The sequence below is a fragment of the Pholcus phalangioides genome, unplaced genomic scaffold (genome assembly GCF_987345545.1).
Source record: "Pholcus phalangioides strain wild (caught in Gottingen) unplaced genomic scaffold, Ppha-v1.0 ptg000014l_1, whole genome shotgun sequence".
Taxonomy (NCBI): Eukaryota; Metazoa; Arthropoda; class Arachnida; order Araneae; family Pholcidae; genus Pholcus; species Pholcus phalangioides.
In genome coordinates this window covers 22488351-22506362 of record NW_028301607.1, presented here as the reverse complement: position 1 = coordinate 22506362, position 18012 = coordinate 22488351, and the positions used below count along the sequence as shown (strand labels likewise).

Genomic DNA, 18012 nt, shown 5'->3' with positions numbered 1-18012 from the left:
ACCACGAGAACCACATATATCCACAGAATATCCATTACGAGATGTATACAACATAAGAACTACAGAACCACACACTACCGCGAAATGTACTAAACTCCCACTTTAATTTTTGCGAAATGTACATATCAGAAGGACCACGAGAGCCATCATCTATCGAGAAATGTACATAGCAGAGGGACCGCGAGAACCACACTTCTATCGTGAAATGTATGTATCCGAAAGACCACGTGAGCCACTCTATACATCGAGATATAGCTGAAAGACCACAGGAACCATCACTCTAGGACGAGATGTACACTAATTGTGGCGAGATGTACGTAGCAGAAGGACCGCGAGAACCAAGGTCTATTTATCGCGAGATGTTCATAGCGGAAGGACTACGAGAACCACTCACTATAGAGAAATGTACATCTCAGTACCACGAGAACTCCACTCTAATTGTCGCGAGATATGCATAGCAGGACCACGAGAACCGCAATCTATTATGAAATGTGCATAGCAGAGGGGACCACGAAAACCACACTTTCTGTGTCGTGAAATGTACGTATGTACCACGCGAGCCATTATCTATACATCGCGATAAGTACAAATCAGTAGGACCACGAAATCCCACTCTATCGCGAAATGTGCTTATCAGAAGAACCACGGGAACCCCCACATTATCGTGATATCTCCATAGCAGAAGGAACATGAGAGCCACACTTTATCAAGAGATTTGCATAGGCCATGAGAACGACCACGAAAACCATGAGAATTTGGTAGTAGAAGGACCACGAGAACCCCTTTATATCGAGAAATGTGCATATAAACAGGACTACGAAAATCACACTATCTCGAAATGTGCATATCAGAAGGACCACAGAAACTCCACTCTAATTGTCACGAAATGCTCATAGAGGACACGGGAACCCCCACACGTGAAATGCACATAGGACTACGAGAACCAAGGTGTATCCATAGCGAAATGTAAATAGCAGGACCACGGAAACCATAGATGACGACATTTACATAGCAGAGGAATCACTAATTACTACGCGATGTACGTAGCAGAAAGGGACCGCCGTATTTGTCGCGAAATATACATAGCAGAAGCACCACGTGAGCCATCATCTATCATGAAATGTTCATAGCAGAGGGACCACGAGAACCACATTTTCTCTATCGTGAAATGTGCATAGAAGAGGGAAACACGGAACCACATTTTCTCTATAGTGAAAAGTTCATATCGGAAAGACCACGAGAGCTACTCTCTATATCGGGAGATGTACATATCAATAGGACCACGAAACCACACTATTACGAAATGTGCATAGCAGAAGGACCACGAAAACCAAGGTGTATCGCGAGATGTGCAAAGCAGAATGACCACGAAAAACATTATATTTTAGTAGAAAGACCACGAGAACCACCCCCATCTATCATAAAACCTACATATTAGAAGGACCACGAGAACCCCACTATATCTATCGAGAAATGTACGTCAGAGGGAGATCCCCACTCTACATAGCAGGACCATCAGAACCATACCCTATCCATCGCGAAATTTACATAGAAGGACCATGGGAACCAGACTATCGCCTATAGGACCAAGCGGAGCCACTACCCCATCTATCGCGAAATTTACGTATGGAAGGACCACGGGATTTATACTGTATCGCGAGATTTTCACGTGATTAATTGGTATGCAAAATGATCGCGTCATGAAAAACCTCGTAAAGTGAGATCGCGTAAAGCTAAAGGTCCCATAACAAAAACTAGACATGGAAGCAAAATTTCACATAAATGAAGAACCGAAATCCGTATCAAAATGAAGTTACATCGATGGTAGCTTCTCGGCTACTACTCGGGGAGGAGAGACAGAGGATAAAAATGGATGGGGATACGAACTTTCAAACTAATGATGGGGTAAAATGTGTTTTAAAACGAGTGCAAGAGCGCATGAAATGGTGTTAAGCGACTTGAAATCGCCGGTTTTAGACGCGCTAACAAAAGTACGTGTTGAAGTGCGAGCCCATCATTTCTAAGAATCGGAACGAATGCGAAATTTCTCACAAGCCCACAAAAGTTGTCTATGCCAGCAAACGATAATGAAGGCCCGAGAACGAAAGTGGCGATCAAGTACGATCAAGTATGTAAACTAGAATGAAGGCCTGAGAAAGCACTGCTGCGCCGTGTAGATAGTCTTGAGAAAAAAGGTTTTATTGGGACTCGGCGGCCTAAATTTTAAATCGGCTGCATTACAATGTTTATCGTGGGCCTCGGTTTCTTGTTAAATTTTAGCGGAACGTTCTCCACCGTTTAGACTCCTTACCATTGGTTTCCGTGGGGCTCGGTGGTCCACCTTTCCATTGGTTTCCGTGGGGCTCGGTTTCTAGTGCAATTTCAGCGGACGTTCTCCAATTTTTAGTCTCTCCCTTACATTGGTTTTCGTGGGGACTCGGTTTCTTGTGAAATTTGAGTGAACGCTCTCCAGTTTTTAAATGATCTCCTTTTCCAAGTTTCCAAGTCTCCCTTTCTACTGGGTTCTGTGGGGCTTGGCTTCTCGTGAAATTTGAGTGAACGCTCTCCAATTTTTACTACTTTCCATTGGGTTTCCGTGGGGCTGAGTGGTCTCCCGTCCATTGGTTTCCGTGGGGCTCGGTTTCTAGTGCAATTTGAGCTGACGAGGGCTCCAATGTTTAGTCTCTCCCTTACATTGGTTTTCATGAAGCTTGGTTTCTTGTGAAATTTCAGTGAACGTTCTCCAATTTTTAAATGGTCCCCTTTTCCACTGGTTTCCGTGGGGCTCGGCTTCTCAGGAAATTTGAGCGGAACGTTCTGCAATTTTTACTCCTTACCATTTGTTTTCGTGGGGTTGAGTGGTCTCCTTTCCATTGGTTTCCGTGGGGCTGAGTGGTCTCCTTCCCATTGGTTTCCGTGGGGCTGAGTGGCCTCCTTTCCATGGGTTTCCGTGGGGCTCGGTTTCGAGTGCAATTTGAGCGGAACGTTCACCAATTTTTAGACTCCCTACCATTGGTTTCCGTGGGGCTGAGTGGTGTCCTTCCCATGGGTTTCCGTGCGGCTCGGTTTCGAGTGGAATTTGAGCGGAACGTTCTCCAATTTTTACTCCTTTCCATTGGTTTCCGTAAGGCTGAGTGGTGTACTTTCCATTGGTTTCCGTGGGGCTCGGTTTCTTGTTAAATTTGGGCGGACGTTCTCCAGTTTTTAGTCTCTCCCTTACATTGGTTTTCGTGGGGGCTCGGTTTCGTGTGAAATTTGAGCGGATCGTTCTCCAATTTTTAGCCTACTTACCATTGGTTTCCGTGGGGTTGAGTGGTCTCCTTACCATATGTTTCCGTGGAACCGAGTAGTCTCCCGTCCATTGGTTTCCGTGGGGCTCGGTTTCTAGTGCAATTTGAGCTGACGTTCTCCAATTTTTAGTCAATCCCTTACATTGGTTTTCATGGGGGCTCGGTTTCTTGTGAAATTTCAGTGAACGTTCTCCAATTTTTAAATGGTCTCCCTTTCCAATGGTTTCCGTAGGGCTCGGCTTCTCGTGAAATTTCAGCGGAACGTTCACCAATTTTTACTCCTTACCATTGGTTTTCGTGAGGCTGAGTGGTCTCCTTTCCATTGGTTTCCATGGGGACTCGGTTTCTTGTGAAATTTGAGTGAACGCTCTCCAGTTTTTAAATGGTGTCCGTTTCCAAGTTTCCAAGTCGTCCTTTCCACTGGTTTCTGTGGGGCTTGGCTTCTCGTGAAATTTGAGTGAACGCTCTCCAATTTTTACTACTTTCCATTGGGTTTCCGTGGGGCTGAGTGGTCTCCTTTCCATTAGTTTCCGTGGGGCTGAGTAGTCTCCTTACCATTGGTTTCCGTGGGGCTGAGTGATCTCCTTTGCATTGGTTTCCGTGGGGCTCGGTTTCTAGTGCAATTTGAGCGGACGTTCTGCAATTTTTAGTTTCTCCCTTACATTGGTTTCCGTGGGGGGCTCGGTTTCTTCTGAAATTTGATTTAACGTTCTCCAGTTTTTAAATGGTATCGCTTTCCAATGGTTTCCGTGGGGCTCGGTGGTTCCCCCTTGCCATTGGTTTCCGTGGGGCTCGGTGGTTCCCCCTTGCCATTGGTTTCCGTGGGGAATGTTTCTTGTGAAATTTGAGCGAATGTTTTCCAACTTTTTTAAAGTAATTTTCGGCCCCTCTGTCCAAGTTCCATTTCGGGCCTCCGCCTCCGTATTTGGATTGCCAAATGCGTCCAATGAGTCTAGCTTGACCTCCGTTGCACTGTTCATTTCATCAGCAACGAAATTCACGGACATACTTGATTCAGTCCTGTCAGATGCCGCCAGAGTTGCCCGAGCGCGCGTGCGTTGGCAATATACGCAGAAGTACTGCGCATTCGTTTCGGGTCGGCGTTTTTAACTCATTCTCTTTGTCGTTTTGTGTTTTATATTCGTACCCGATTTTGTGTATGTTCTCTTTTTTTTAAATTTAGTCTTGTATTTTTCTTATTGTTTCATATACAAACTTAAATTTCAAAATGAGTTATAGCACAAATATTCCTATTCAAAACAACACCTGGCTCACTAGAATTGGATAAGTAGTTTCTTTTTTCTTCCCGTTTATAGGCACGTGTCGAATGCGGAAGTCGGAAATCGCTGGCTCACTTTGCGCGTGCGCAGATGTGAGGCTCTCACAAATATGAAAAAATGATACTAGCATAAACTTTTATCTTTCCTCTTTAGAAAAATTGCTACCGCATGGAGTTCCCTCTTCGAGGGGTTACCGCACCAACCTCTCGATGAGTATAAAAAACAAGCTTGCCGTACGGAATCGGCAATAAATTGTAGGTACCGGTCTAATTAGCCCTCGAGTGCAGAAAATGACCATGATGCGTAAAAAATGATAAATGATCAATTTCTTCTTTAGAATGAGACCAAGATAGCAGCGCTATGTCTATTTTAGACGGAGTTATTGAAGTTTGAAATTACTTCGACAAAAATTGTCGTTCATTTGGACACGATGGACTCCCCACAATCGGCATCGATTTTAAAGACGTTTTCACGTCAAAAAGAGGGGTGGTGGAGGAGAGACAGAGAATCCAAATAGATTATGATACGGACTTCGAAGTTACTAATGGGGCGGAGTGTAAGAGAGTGCATGAAACAGTGCTAAGTTGTTGTCAACGCTAAACTAGAACGTCCTATTCGTTCCGATTGGGAACTCTATAATTATGGCTTGTAAATGGGAAACTATGGAGAAAAATCCCAGCTAAAATGTATATCTGAAATCGAACGTAATGTTTGCCGAAGAAGAGTCAAAGGCAGTTTTTTTCCAAGCAGAATATGGTTCGGACATGCTTTGATTTCTTTGAAATAAGCAATTTTTCCCTTTCAAGTATGAGAACTGGCGATATACAGGGATATATATATATATATATATACACACACAGTGCTGTAAGTTCTAATTCGGTTTTTATCTCACCAACTGTTCGTCGTAGCAAGTCGTCCTCCAAGTTGTTGATGTCAGACTTGCTCGACTTCGACTTGGTTGAAGGAATGCAGAGAAGAGTTACGTGTGTCCTTATTGGCACACGGTTTTGTAAATATCTTTACATTAGATGAACACAGGTGTCGGGAGATATGGTCGAAGTGTTCAAAATGTTCAACGGGATGGATAGGATGGTCCGTGAATTATTAATACGCCGTCAATCGACTGCTTTTACAAGGGGACACCAGTACCGATTGGTAAGGGACAATTCTAGATTGTGGTGTCGCAGGGAATTTTTCTCTAATACGGTTGTTAATAAATGGAATAGCTTATATATTATCTTTCTCAAAAACCTATGTAACATTTTTTTAAAAGGTGCATGGGTAATTTTTCATAAAATTATGAATGAATAATTAAATGTCATTGAGATGTGCAAATGCCAAGGTTCCCGTAAATGTATAGTTTATAATGCTAATGCTTTTTCTAATTTGGTCCAAAGCAGAAAGTCAGAATTTAGTACAAATACAAAATCAGAAGCCACAACAAGCAAATTCCCGAACGAGGTAGATGAGAAAATATCAATAAGAGGAAGACCAGTCAGCTAAGTGAGAAAATCTTAATATGAAAATGTAGAAATAGGATTAGTACAGATGTAGTGAATGCTGATTTGAAATTCTTGCTGACCAATGCAGAAGTGATGTCATAATTTAACTTATCGTAATTTAGGTAATTTAGCATAATTAACTTTCTGCATCGATTTTGTATTTCGTAATTACCAATGCAACTGCAATATGGAAACATGGGAAGCAAACATAAACGTACTTAGTTTGCTCTGTCGAGTCCTCTACATTTGGACACATATATTTTGCAAGTCTCTGAGTCTTTAGGAAAAGTATGATAAGTGAATCGAATATATCCCAAGTTTCTTTATCTTCGGAGAATTGTTCATCACTGATTTACACAATCAAAAAAAATATTATAAAAATACCAATCACGCATTCCAGTGACACTAAAACAAAACCATAAACGAGAAATCATTCACTTAAAAACAGTGAAATAAACAACTAAAATTTAAAATAATCCTCTTCCATACAGTACGTTTTGTGAGCTGATGTTATCTGCGAGAAAAAAGTAGTTGAGTCGTGACGTCACACGGCAGCTCCAAAACCATGCCCGCTGAGTCAAGGCGGGGAACACAATAGCATATATATATAACGGCCCTTATATACCTATATGTAGCCCTGATAATAAGTAATGTACGTATAGGTATAAATATATTAATAGCTAAGTGGGAAGGGGACATTTTCATTTAAATTGTTAACATCCGAACATGTATCGGATAAAAAGCCACGATACATAATATTGAATTTTAAAAAATTCGTTACCATGTGTTAAAGCCCGTGCGTATCCATGTATTTGTGATTCGCCGTAGGGAGGCGCTTTGGAAGAGAGTAGGGGGATCGACCTCTCCGGGGAGGGTCGGTCTTTTCTTCTCTCTCTCTTACAGCGCGCTCCTCAATAAGTTTAAGTTTGGGTTCTCTACTTGAGAGACACGCACGTACTTTACGGGGCCTCCGTTCGCCCATCTTAATGATTGTTTCTAAGCTGTTTTTAAGCAATTAAATTAGTTATTATTGTTACTCCATAGTGTTGCGAACTTATGTGACTCGATTCTTTGTCTCTGGTGAGAACTAGTTAGCTACTGAAAACAAACATACAGTCCACGAAAATACATTGGTCCGTCGGAGCACCGGAGGTAGAGGAAAGACGCCATTCAAACCACTATGGAGCGCATCACCGTTCTAAATAGGAAAAGAGGGACTATCAAGGCGAAAGTCTCGCGTCTTGAAGGACAGCTAACTGATGATGCTGAACTGATGGACATCGTTCAAATTCGCAACAAATTGAGCAGTGTCGCTGAAATCGCGGCTGACACCAGAAATCTACGAAACGACTTCTTTGAAGTGCTCAAGGACGAGGAGGTAGAAAAAGAGGAAGAAGAACTCCTTTGTCTTGAGGACAGGATAGAAGGAATCAAGGTTCGACTAGATAGACTTCTCTTAGATGAAGTGAGCATAGGCTCAGAAACAGAATCATCTGGGAAGGCTCAAGGCAGGCGAGGGCTACAAATGAAACTCCCTGAGCTGCAGTTAGCCAAATTTTCTGGTTCATTCGAAGAGTGGAACACATTCAAGTGCCACTTTACTGCGGTCATCGGCAACAACGGTGGACTTTCGGATGGACAGAAACTGCTTTACCTACGATCATCGCTAGAAGGAGAAGCAAAACATGTGGAAACGCCAGACGATACCTACTCATCACTGATGAAGGCCTTGGAAACGAGATATGAAAACAAGCGATTCATAGTGAACAGCCACATCAATGCCATTATATGTTTCCAGAGGCTAGAAATAGAATCGTCGAGGGATCTCAGAAAGCTAGTGGATGAACTTTGCAAACATCTTAGAGCACTGAAGCTCGTCGGATTGGGGACCGACAAGCTCTCAGAGTCGCTTCTGATAAACATCGTGCTTCAAAGGGTTGACAAGGAAACAAGAAAGAGTTACGAAATGTCCTTATCTTCCAATGAAGTGCCTGAGTGGAAGGACTTTCTAGAATTTCTCCAAAAACGTTGCGCTGTGCTAGAGAACATCGAAAGATCAAACATCGATTCTTCTTCGGTAAGAGTGAAAGCACCAAAATATGCCGGAGGAGTAAAAAATTTGGTGTTGGAGACAAAAGAGCGCGAATCTTGTCCAGTTTGCTCCGGAAAGCATGCAATTTACAAATGCCGGAAATTTCTGAACATGCCAACAGGGGAACGCTTTCATTTAGTGAGAGGGAAAGGTCTATGTTTCAATTGCCTCTCGAATTCACATCGCATAGCCGGTTGTCAAGCAAGAAGTTGCAGCCGGTGTGACAGAAAACATCACACCCTTCTCCATAGGCAAGAAGTAAGCGACAATACGTCAAAAGGGAAAAAAGAAAGTGAAAGAGGTCGGGAGGAGAAACAGGACAGCGAAGAGAAAAGGATGACCCCTTCAGCTGAGCTCGACCCTCCAAGTTCAACATCGGGGTGTTTTGTTTCGGATAGCTCCAAGCAAACGCTATTGTCCACGGTGGTGATAAGCATCATGGATATCAACGGGGAAAGGAGACCCTGCAGAGCACTTCTCGATTCTGCTTCACAATCGAATTTTATTACCATCTCATGTGCAAGATCGCTGGGGCTGAAAGAAGAAAGAACACATATATCTGTGTCCGGGTTGAACGGAGCAACAAACATCATCAGCAGAAAAATACGAGCTACGATTGTTAACGAGGAGAGAATTGCTGAGGAGATAGAGCTGCTTTTAGTTCCGAAGATCACTGGTTTAACTCCAATGAGGCCTGTCAACGTTGCCTCCCTCCGTCTTCCAAACCACATAAAGTATGCGGACGCCAATTTTCATTCTCCTGGAAAGATTGATGTATTGCTCGGAGCGGAGAACTTCTTCCAATGGATAAGGGAGGGAAGAATAAATTTAAATTCCGGGCTGTTACTCCAAGAAACCGTTTTCGGCTGGATCGCCACTGGCAGAGTCCCACAAGATGGGAATAATATTTCTACGTGTCACTTACTGACAGAATCCTTAGAGGAAAACTTGAAAAAATTCTGGGAAATAGAAGAGGTGAATGACCTCTCCCCTTGCCTTAGTCCCGAAGCCATTCAATGCGAAGAAGATTTTTTGCGTAGCTACTCCCGCAACAACGATGGTAGATTCATTGTCAAGATGCCGCTGAAGGTAGACGAAAATGCTCATCTTGGACATTCAAGGAGGACCGCTGAGAGATGTCTCAATTCTCTGTGGAGACGTTTCGAAAAAGATCCAAATCTCAAAAAATTGTATGTGGACTTCATGACGGAGTATAAGGAACTACATCACATGAGTGAGGTTACCGATGAAGGTGAGACAAGCAAGGTGTATTATCTGCCTCATCATGGAGTCTACCGGCCTGAAAAAAGTACAACAAAGCTACGGGTTGTATTCAACGCATCGAGCCCTACATCCACAGGTGTGTCACTGAATGACATAATGCCCAAGGGTCCAGTGGTGCAAGATGATCTATTCTCAATTTTGCTCAGATTCAGATCGCACAAGTATGCATTCACAGCGGACATCGAAAAGATGTACCGGCAAATATTGGTGGACGCAACCCAACGAGACTTGCTGAGAATTCTATGGAAAGATTCTCCTCAAGGTCCCAACAAAATGTTCCAACTGAACACCGTCACATATGGCACGTCCAGTGCCCCTTTCCTAGCAACTAGGACTCTTGTGCAATTAGCGCGGGATGAGGGAACGCGATTTCCTTTGGCAGCAAACTGTTTGCTCAATGATTTCTACGTCGATGATGTCCTAAGTGGTGCATCGAGTCTGGAAATAGCCAAGAAGTTGCAAACGGAGCTGATAGAGCTACTCCAGTGTGCACAAATGAACTTGCGCAAGTGGTGTGTGAATGTGGAAGACTTGATGCCTGCATCACCAACCTACAGTGCCCAGGATTATCCAGTGCCAGACGGAACCGAGTCTACTGTGAAGACCTTGGGACTCTGTTGGAACTCCACTCAGGACTACTTCTCATTCAAGGTAACCCCTAAATCTTCTCAGTACACAAAGCGAGCTGTATTATCTGGAATCGCTACGATATTTGATCCTCTTGGCCTTATCGGCCCCGTCGTTGCCAAGGGAAAAATATTCATGCAAAAACTATGGCTACTTAAACTTGATTGGAATGAGCATTTGCCTCATCCCCATGCTAGAGAGTGGCATAAATACATTTCGGAGTTGCACGAAATAGAGACCTTTCGAATTTCCAGATTCGTTGGCATAAATCCTGAAAATACGGTTGAGTTGCATGGGTTCGCAGATGCATCTCAAAACGCTTATGGCGCAGCTGTTTACATCAGATGCATTTCTCGTTCAGGTGACATAACCGTCAGGCTGTTGTGTAGTAAGTCTAGGGTTGCACCCCTGAAATCGCTTACAATACCAAGATTAGAGCTATGCGCAGCACTGCTATTGTCCAAATTGATTCGTAAATCAACAGTAGCATTACGAACGTCCTTCGGAAGAGTTATGTTGTGGTCAGATTCCACTATTGCTTTGGCCTGGATCGGCACTTCGGCACACCAGTTGAAGACCTTCGTTGCGAATAGAGTATCAAGCATACAGGAGCTGACCAAGGAATATCATTGGGGTCATGTCTCTTCGTCCCAGAATCCTGCAGATCTTGTATCTCGAGGCGCAAACCCTAAAGAATTGCTTGATAATTCACTGTGGTGGAATGGACCTGAATTTTTGATGCAACGCATTGATGTTCCTCTCCATGATTGTGAAGATAGTGTTACAGATGCTTCGTACTTGAAGGAACTAAAACCGATTGCGGGCACCACACTGACCATTGTCAACGACGAAAAATTGTTAGATTATGTCCTGAATCTGTCGAATAACTATTGCAAGCTTGTGAGAATTGTTGGATACATTCTCAGATTTGTACACAATTGCAGAAACAATGGTTCTTATCGAAGCGGGCCCATTTCAAGTAATGAATATGAAGGAGCAGAAACTACACTGTTGCGCTGGATTCAGCTTAAGGAGCTCTCGCAAGAAATAAATCGTTTGAAAAATAGTAAATCTCGTCACCTCAAGGGGTGTTTGAAATCCCTTAATCCGTTTATTGATGACAAAAACCTTCTTCGCGTAGGAGGGCGACTCCTCCATTCTTCATTAGATTTCGATCAAAGGCATCAAATCATTCTTCCAGCGAAGAATAAGTTGACTGTTCTAATTTTTGAATTTTTCCATAAGAAGTACCATCACATCGGGCCGCAAACATTGCTGTATTATGTTAGACAAAGATTTTGGCCGATTAATGGAAGGAATTTGGCCAGAAAGGTCGCTCACAATTGTGTTGCGTGTGTAAAACAGAAACCAGTGGTGGTAGAGCAGTTGATGGGAAATCCTCCACCGGAAAGGGTTAATATGAGCCCACCATTCACCAACACCGGCGTAGATTTCTGTGGTCCTTTCTTCGTTAAGTATAGGTTTCAGAGAAAAGGTGCTCTTCATAAGGTTTATGTGGCAATATTTGTGTGCATGGCCACCAAGGCTGTTCATATTGAGATGGTTTGTGATCTAACATCAGAAGCATTTGTGTCAACTCTAAAGAGATTCTTTGCCCGACGTGGCAAATGCAAAACACTATTTTCGGACAATGCCACAAATTTTGTCGGCGCCCAACGGGAAATAACGAGACTTCACAACCTGGTGAAGCACCCAGACGACAAGTTGGGAAATTTTCTCGTCTCAGATGGAATACGTTGGAGATTCCTCCCACCCAGGGCCCCACATTTCGGTGGGTTATGGGAGGCTGGAGTCAAATCATTCAAACATCATTTGAGGAGGGCAGTGAGCAACTCTCATTTCACCTATGAGGAATTCACGACAGTTATTACCGAAATTGAAGGTATCCTCAACTCTCGTCCCCTCACCCCAATTTCATCGGATATCAATGATTTTGAAGCCTTGACTCCTGGGCATTTCCTAATCGGGCGCCCAATAAATGCTATGCCCGAACCTGAGCTTATCGGTGTTCTCGAGAATAGACTTTCTAGGTGGCAAAGAGTGGAAAGGGTAACTCAGTTGATCTGGAAAAGGTGGAGTTCTGACTACCTAAGTAATTTCCAGCAACGTAACAAGTGGCAATTTCTGAAGGACAATGTCAAGCCAGGAATGATGGTCATCTTAAAGGAGGACAACCTTCCCAAGTGCAATTGGATCCTTGGAAGAATACTAGATGTAATCCCTGGACGCGATGGCTGCATCAGAGTAGCTAACGTGCGTACGGCCCAAGGCACAGTCAAAAGACCTGTTTCTAAACTGTGCATTCTTCCCGTAGTTGTCAGCACCAATTGTTAGACAGTGACCAATTGGAATTACTAGTAAATATTGCAAACATTTTATTTAATTCATTGTGCACTTCGCATTGATTCGTATTTACCTTTAAATTGCACATGTCATATGTTTACATAATTTGAATTCATCTGCAACTTATGTATAGTATGCAAATCATTAGTATGTATAGAGTGCAAATCATTATGTTAGTATTTTTGGTATGATAAATCATTAGTTTGTTTAGTAGGATAAATTGTTAGTATATTGTACAGTTCAAGTGTAGAGTAATATGATACGTAATTTGAATGTGTTGAAATATAAATATTTCAAGGCCGGGCGGTATGTTAAAGCCCGTGCGTATCCATGTATTTGTGATTCGCCGTAGGGAGGCGCTTTGGAAGAGAGTAGGGGGATCGACCTCTCCGGGGAGGGTCGGTCTTTTCTTCTCTCTCTCTTACAGCGCGCTCCTCAATAAGTTTAAGTTTGGGTTCTCTACTTGAGAGACACGCACGTACTTTACGGGGCCTCCGTTCGCCCATCTTAATGATTGTTTCTAAGCTGTTTTTAAGCAATTAAATTAGTTATTATTGTTACTCCATAGTGTTGCGAACTTATGTGACTCGATTCTCTGTCTCTGGTGAGAACTAGTTAGCTACTGAAAACAAACATACAGTCCACGAAAATACACCATGTTAAGAAACACTAGATGGAGCTAGTTTTGTTCAAAGTGTTGTGAAATTTATTTACAATTCCGATGGTACGTATGAGAATAGCAGATTGATCGCGATGAGCCGTGAGTGATATGATCTTCGCTCCACCGTGAGGTGTTTACAGCAAATTTATCGAACGCACGATGAATAATAATGAGCGAAGCAATTTCATTTTTATTCTTTTTTTCAATCTTAACAAAAGCAGTTTAACGATCGTTTTATAAAAGAACTCTTTAAGCTCGTCTTTGGAAACTTTTCCTCACAAAAATAAATAAATAAAACTTTAACATTTTCGAAGGTAAGTACGTACTTGGAAAATTAGCTTTCGCAGAACTAAAACCAGGATAAAACCCTACGTGATGGAAATTCTAGCGCTAGGGGGAAAAAAGTAAGTGATGAACGACCTCAGCAGGAGAAAAAGTTTGGGCTCAAGTGATTCTCTGTTGGATAAGGAGGTAAAACCTCTCCTCAGTCGCTGATGATTGTTTTTTTTGTTTTTTTTCAGGTTTAAAAGAAATTTCCTGCAGAAGAAGAATTGCTTTCAAATGTTAATTATTTTTGTTGAATTAATGAAGATCAATAAGACTCTCCTTACAGCCTAAACTCTAATTTTTTCTGCAGCCATTTAGCTATTGATTTACGCCACTGGAAAAATTAATCTGCACCGATAATTATACATGTGTCGGGGTTGAGGTAACAAAAAGTAATGGCTTGCACTGAAAGAACTACACATACAAAGGCCACATCAGGCAAAAAGCCCAACGAGTTGGCTGAAAACAGATGCCCATAAAAGATATGGATGTCGAATACAACAAAAATAAAGTAACCCAAAATAAGAGCAAAAGAAGAACCCAAATAACGAGAAAACAAATACATACGAACAAAGGATTATTATGATAATTATAATTACATTATGATAAAATATAATACACTGGCTATAAAAAAAGTATGGTTGTCTCTTATCTAAGTATAGATAGCTTTCTCGAATCATCCCGTTCCTTATGAACATGTTAGTTATGCTAGAATTCACGTACCCCCCCCCCCCCCGAGAGGAGACAACCTGTTCCACATAATTCACCACTACCGTGACTCGAACCAAGGCCCGTGCTACCACCACGCTATATAGGAGATTGCTAACATACTTAGTTAAGAAAAGCTGCACCGTCGATGGGGGGATTGCACAAGTTTCTTTCCCTAATCCCGCATGTACACTGCACTGTCGACAACGCTTTTTTTGCAGCAGTTGCGTTGCGGGAACGTCGTGGTCGGTGGAAATTGCTTTTCTGCAGTTTTCTAACTTCAAGTTGGAAATTCGAGCGACACTCTTCCATATAAAGAAAATGATTTCTCCCCAGAGAACCAATCAGAGCTATAACATTTAGTTAACGCGCTTAGTGCGTGATATGAACAAAACAATATGCCGAATTGTTCGTTTCTGAATTTAAATGAGAGATGGCAACATTTCTGAAACACATGACAGACATTCCTCAGAAACAAACTTCGTGTTAGATTCCCACATTGGCATGCGCAAAGTAGGGGTTAGGGTTGAAATCGATTCCTCGAGCAGAGATTGTTATATATGGGGATTTTTGCCATAAAAGGAGTAATTCCCCCCCCCCCCCCACCGGCATTGGGAAGGAGAAAATGTGAAAACCCCTCCCTCGAAAAAAATTCCGGATACGCAACGCGAAGGAGCTGTTCCTCATAATTTCAGGCCTTGGGCAAACGTAAATTTAACTTAAACGTAAATTAACGTAAAACTCCCGCACAGAGTACTATTATGTAACAATCATGCATATTTGTTATCGAAATAAATTCCGCTTGTGGCAATATTCTACTTGAAGGTGGGGAAAGACTAAAATATAAATAAAAGACAGCCAATTTTATGAGCCCCTAAAAATTTGTGGGCTCCGGGCACGTGTCCCGTTTGTCCATGCGAAAACGGACACTGCATGTTCCGACATGCACCAATTTGTTAGAAGTTTGTTAGGAGATTGTTTACAATGTGCATGTGAGTTTTAGAAGTAGTAGTAGTAGTAGAAGAAGAGGGACACCACAACCTATGATTTCCAGTGCGTGCTTAGACTAACTGAATCTAAACCAGTGACGTGTATTGAACACCGTGTGCGAACTGAGTGGAGTGAGATGTGAAGCTTCGCACATAATTTGTGACCACGACCTCAAATCAAATTTTTTGAAAGTGAACTAAGCGGCACATATTTACAGATCATTTCAGGGAGCCGTGGCTTATATACAGGGCACTGGAGTGAGCCGCGGCATAGTTCCAGAATACTTAAGCTTCCCGTGGCACATTTGTAGATCACTTAAGTGACTCACGGAACATTTAAAGATCACTTAAGTGACCCACGGAACATTTAAAGATCACTCAAAGTGACCTGCGACACACTTCCAGAGTACTTGAGTGATCCGGGCCTCATTTATAGATCACTCAGTTGATTTGCGATGCAGTTACCGATTACTTAAACGGCCTGCGATACAGTTCCACTCAATTTACCCGCGACAGACTTCCAGATCAGTCAAGTGGCCCACGGCATATTCCCAGATAACTTAAGTGACCCACGACATATTTCAAGATCACTTCAGTGATCTGCGGCACATTTTCAGATCATTAAAAAGTGGCCCGGACTCGTTTTCAAACCAATGAAGTGGTCCACACTCTCTTAAAAGTTGAGCCCCCTTGCCCATACTATAATTTCGTCTGTGATTGATGAACCTTTTAATAGGCTGTCTTTCGCATTTGTAATTCGGAAGAATCAGCACGTATAACAAACGCAGTGACAGGCATACTGGGATTCACTGGTTCTTGTTCTAAGAAAGACTGATGGTGTGATAGAATAGGAAATACTGATCAAGGATCAGAATCGCAAGCTCGTCATTACGAAGAGCTGTATTGCTAAGATCAATTCAGCCCTTTTGATGATCCAGGGTAATGTGATATGCTGTCAGTATCCAACGGCATCGTTATAGGCTATCCAACGTGAACGAGAGGAGCGAGACTGTGTTACACGTCCTCATGCCATTCTCATTTTCACACTCGAACATCGTTGGCTACGCCAGGAGTGATACCGCACTCGGCTGTCTTGAACGGGCATAGAATCGCAACAGATAATCTTCATTGAATAATCCCTTTTCTGATTTAGTCATAATGATAGGTGGTTTAATGTTTGGACAGTGCTCTTATCCATAGTTTACTGTTGACTGACACACTGCAGTGTGTGTAATGGTGTGAAGTTCTATCTCATACTGTCGCAAATCCCAACGATAAAGCTGCAAGGAATAACAACGCAGGGATAAGCAACTCTGTTTATGCAACACTCTTCGACAACACTCTAAACTCTATAAATGCTCCCTATTTGCTATTTTCTTCGTTTACAGGAATTAGAACCCACGGATGTGTCTAACAAACTTTACAATCAGTTGCAGTGCCTTTTTTCAGTGGCTACTTTTCAAAAAACACACTCCAGTACACATTTCCTACCATTTCCCAACGTGTTATGGTTTTCTTTTGGCAAGCTTCATCAGCGAGTGCCATCTGTACAGAACATGCTGTCTTCGTAACTACTACTTCATCGTATATGCATCTTTAAACATTTTTCTGAAGAATTTCCATGCAGGAACGCGTTGTGTATGTGTATACGCGCGGCCATAACGTATTTATGTTATCAGAGTTATGTTTATTTAGCGTTATACTGGTGCTGCCATCTGTCTGTTATATTTTGAAGTTAAAATGGCAAATGTTTAAATTTTCACGCCATTTCAGTATTCTGTTGAAGCGCATCTCCTTGTAACTATTATCAGTCTCAGTCTCGGGCAGTTCTGGAAAACTAAGGAAATCAAAGAGGTTTACCGCCCACTACCAGGGGAACAAATCGTTTCTTTTGCCAACTGAAACAGTTCTTGATTAATTAATTCTGTTATTTTTCTCTGGAATTGCTTTGAATGATTATCAAATTGTTACTTTCGGTAATTCTGAAATTATTTCATAGTTTTGCATACCTTTCTTTGATGCCGAATCTTCTCTCCTGAAATATACGAAATCAGGGGGACCCTAAAAAAACGTTTGGAGCCTCTATATTTATTGTAATTAAAAAATAATAATAATTCACGGAACTCTCAACGTTACTAATGAATCCGAAAAACATCTCGCGTTAGTCTTTACGGAATTATTTCTTAAAATTTAATCGTGTTAAAAATGGTCCGAGGTCCATGGATAGAAAACTCTGAGGGCCATGTGTGGCTCGTGGGGCATGCGTCGAAAACCCCTGATGTACAGTCTACAAATAAAGCTTTATGCCTTACTATAGTAAACCCGGGTTTTCTTATAACCCTGTACTTTAATGAAGCCCATATTGACGAATTTCATGTCATTAGCGTCTCTTTCACTCTTCATTCGCACAATATCTTTTACTCTTCATTCGCACAATTTCTTTCACTCTTCAGTCACACAATTTCTTTCACTGTTCATTCACATCACACACCAGTCCTGGAACGAAAAAAATAGACATACGTTGTTCATACATCAAATTCTATGGAGAAGAAAATCGACGCAAAGATTCTTGGGAAAGTAAACGGGACACAACATACGTCTAAATATACAAAATCTGTATCAATAAATCCTTATATATTTTATTGTATTAATTCAACGACGAAACCTCCATAATCCGATAAGTGTAATGTTCAAGATTCTGACATGCATCGCGACTATTACGCGCATCTAATTTGGGAAAGCGTCGAAACTCATTACGAAGGAAGTTTACATTCGAGTAATATCCACTGAACATTGAAATTATTCTCAGTGAAGTTTCGCCGCAAGTCAATTATAGTTTCGCCAACCTACAAAATACATTCGTACAAACATTCGCAGCACGATAATTT

At 42.0% G+C, this 18012-nt stretch overlaps 1 protein-coding gene across 1 annotated transcript; it reads left to right on the top strand.

Annotated features, from left to right (window-relative positions):
• Positions 1 to 7252: 7252 nt before the first annotated feature.
• Positions 7253 to 12430, top strand: LOC149078281 (uncharacterized). Its single transcript, XM_089241429.1, has one exon. It carries the CDS (start codon positions 7253 to 7255, stop codon positions 12428 to 12430), a length of 5178 nt encoding a protein of 1725 aa, XP_089097555.1.
• Positions 12431 to 18012: the final 5582 nt, after the last annotated feature.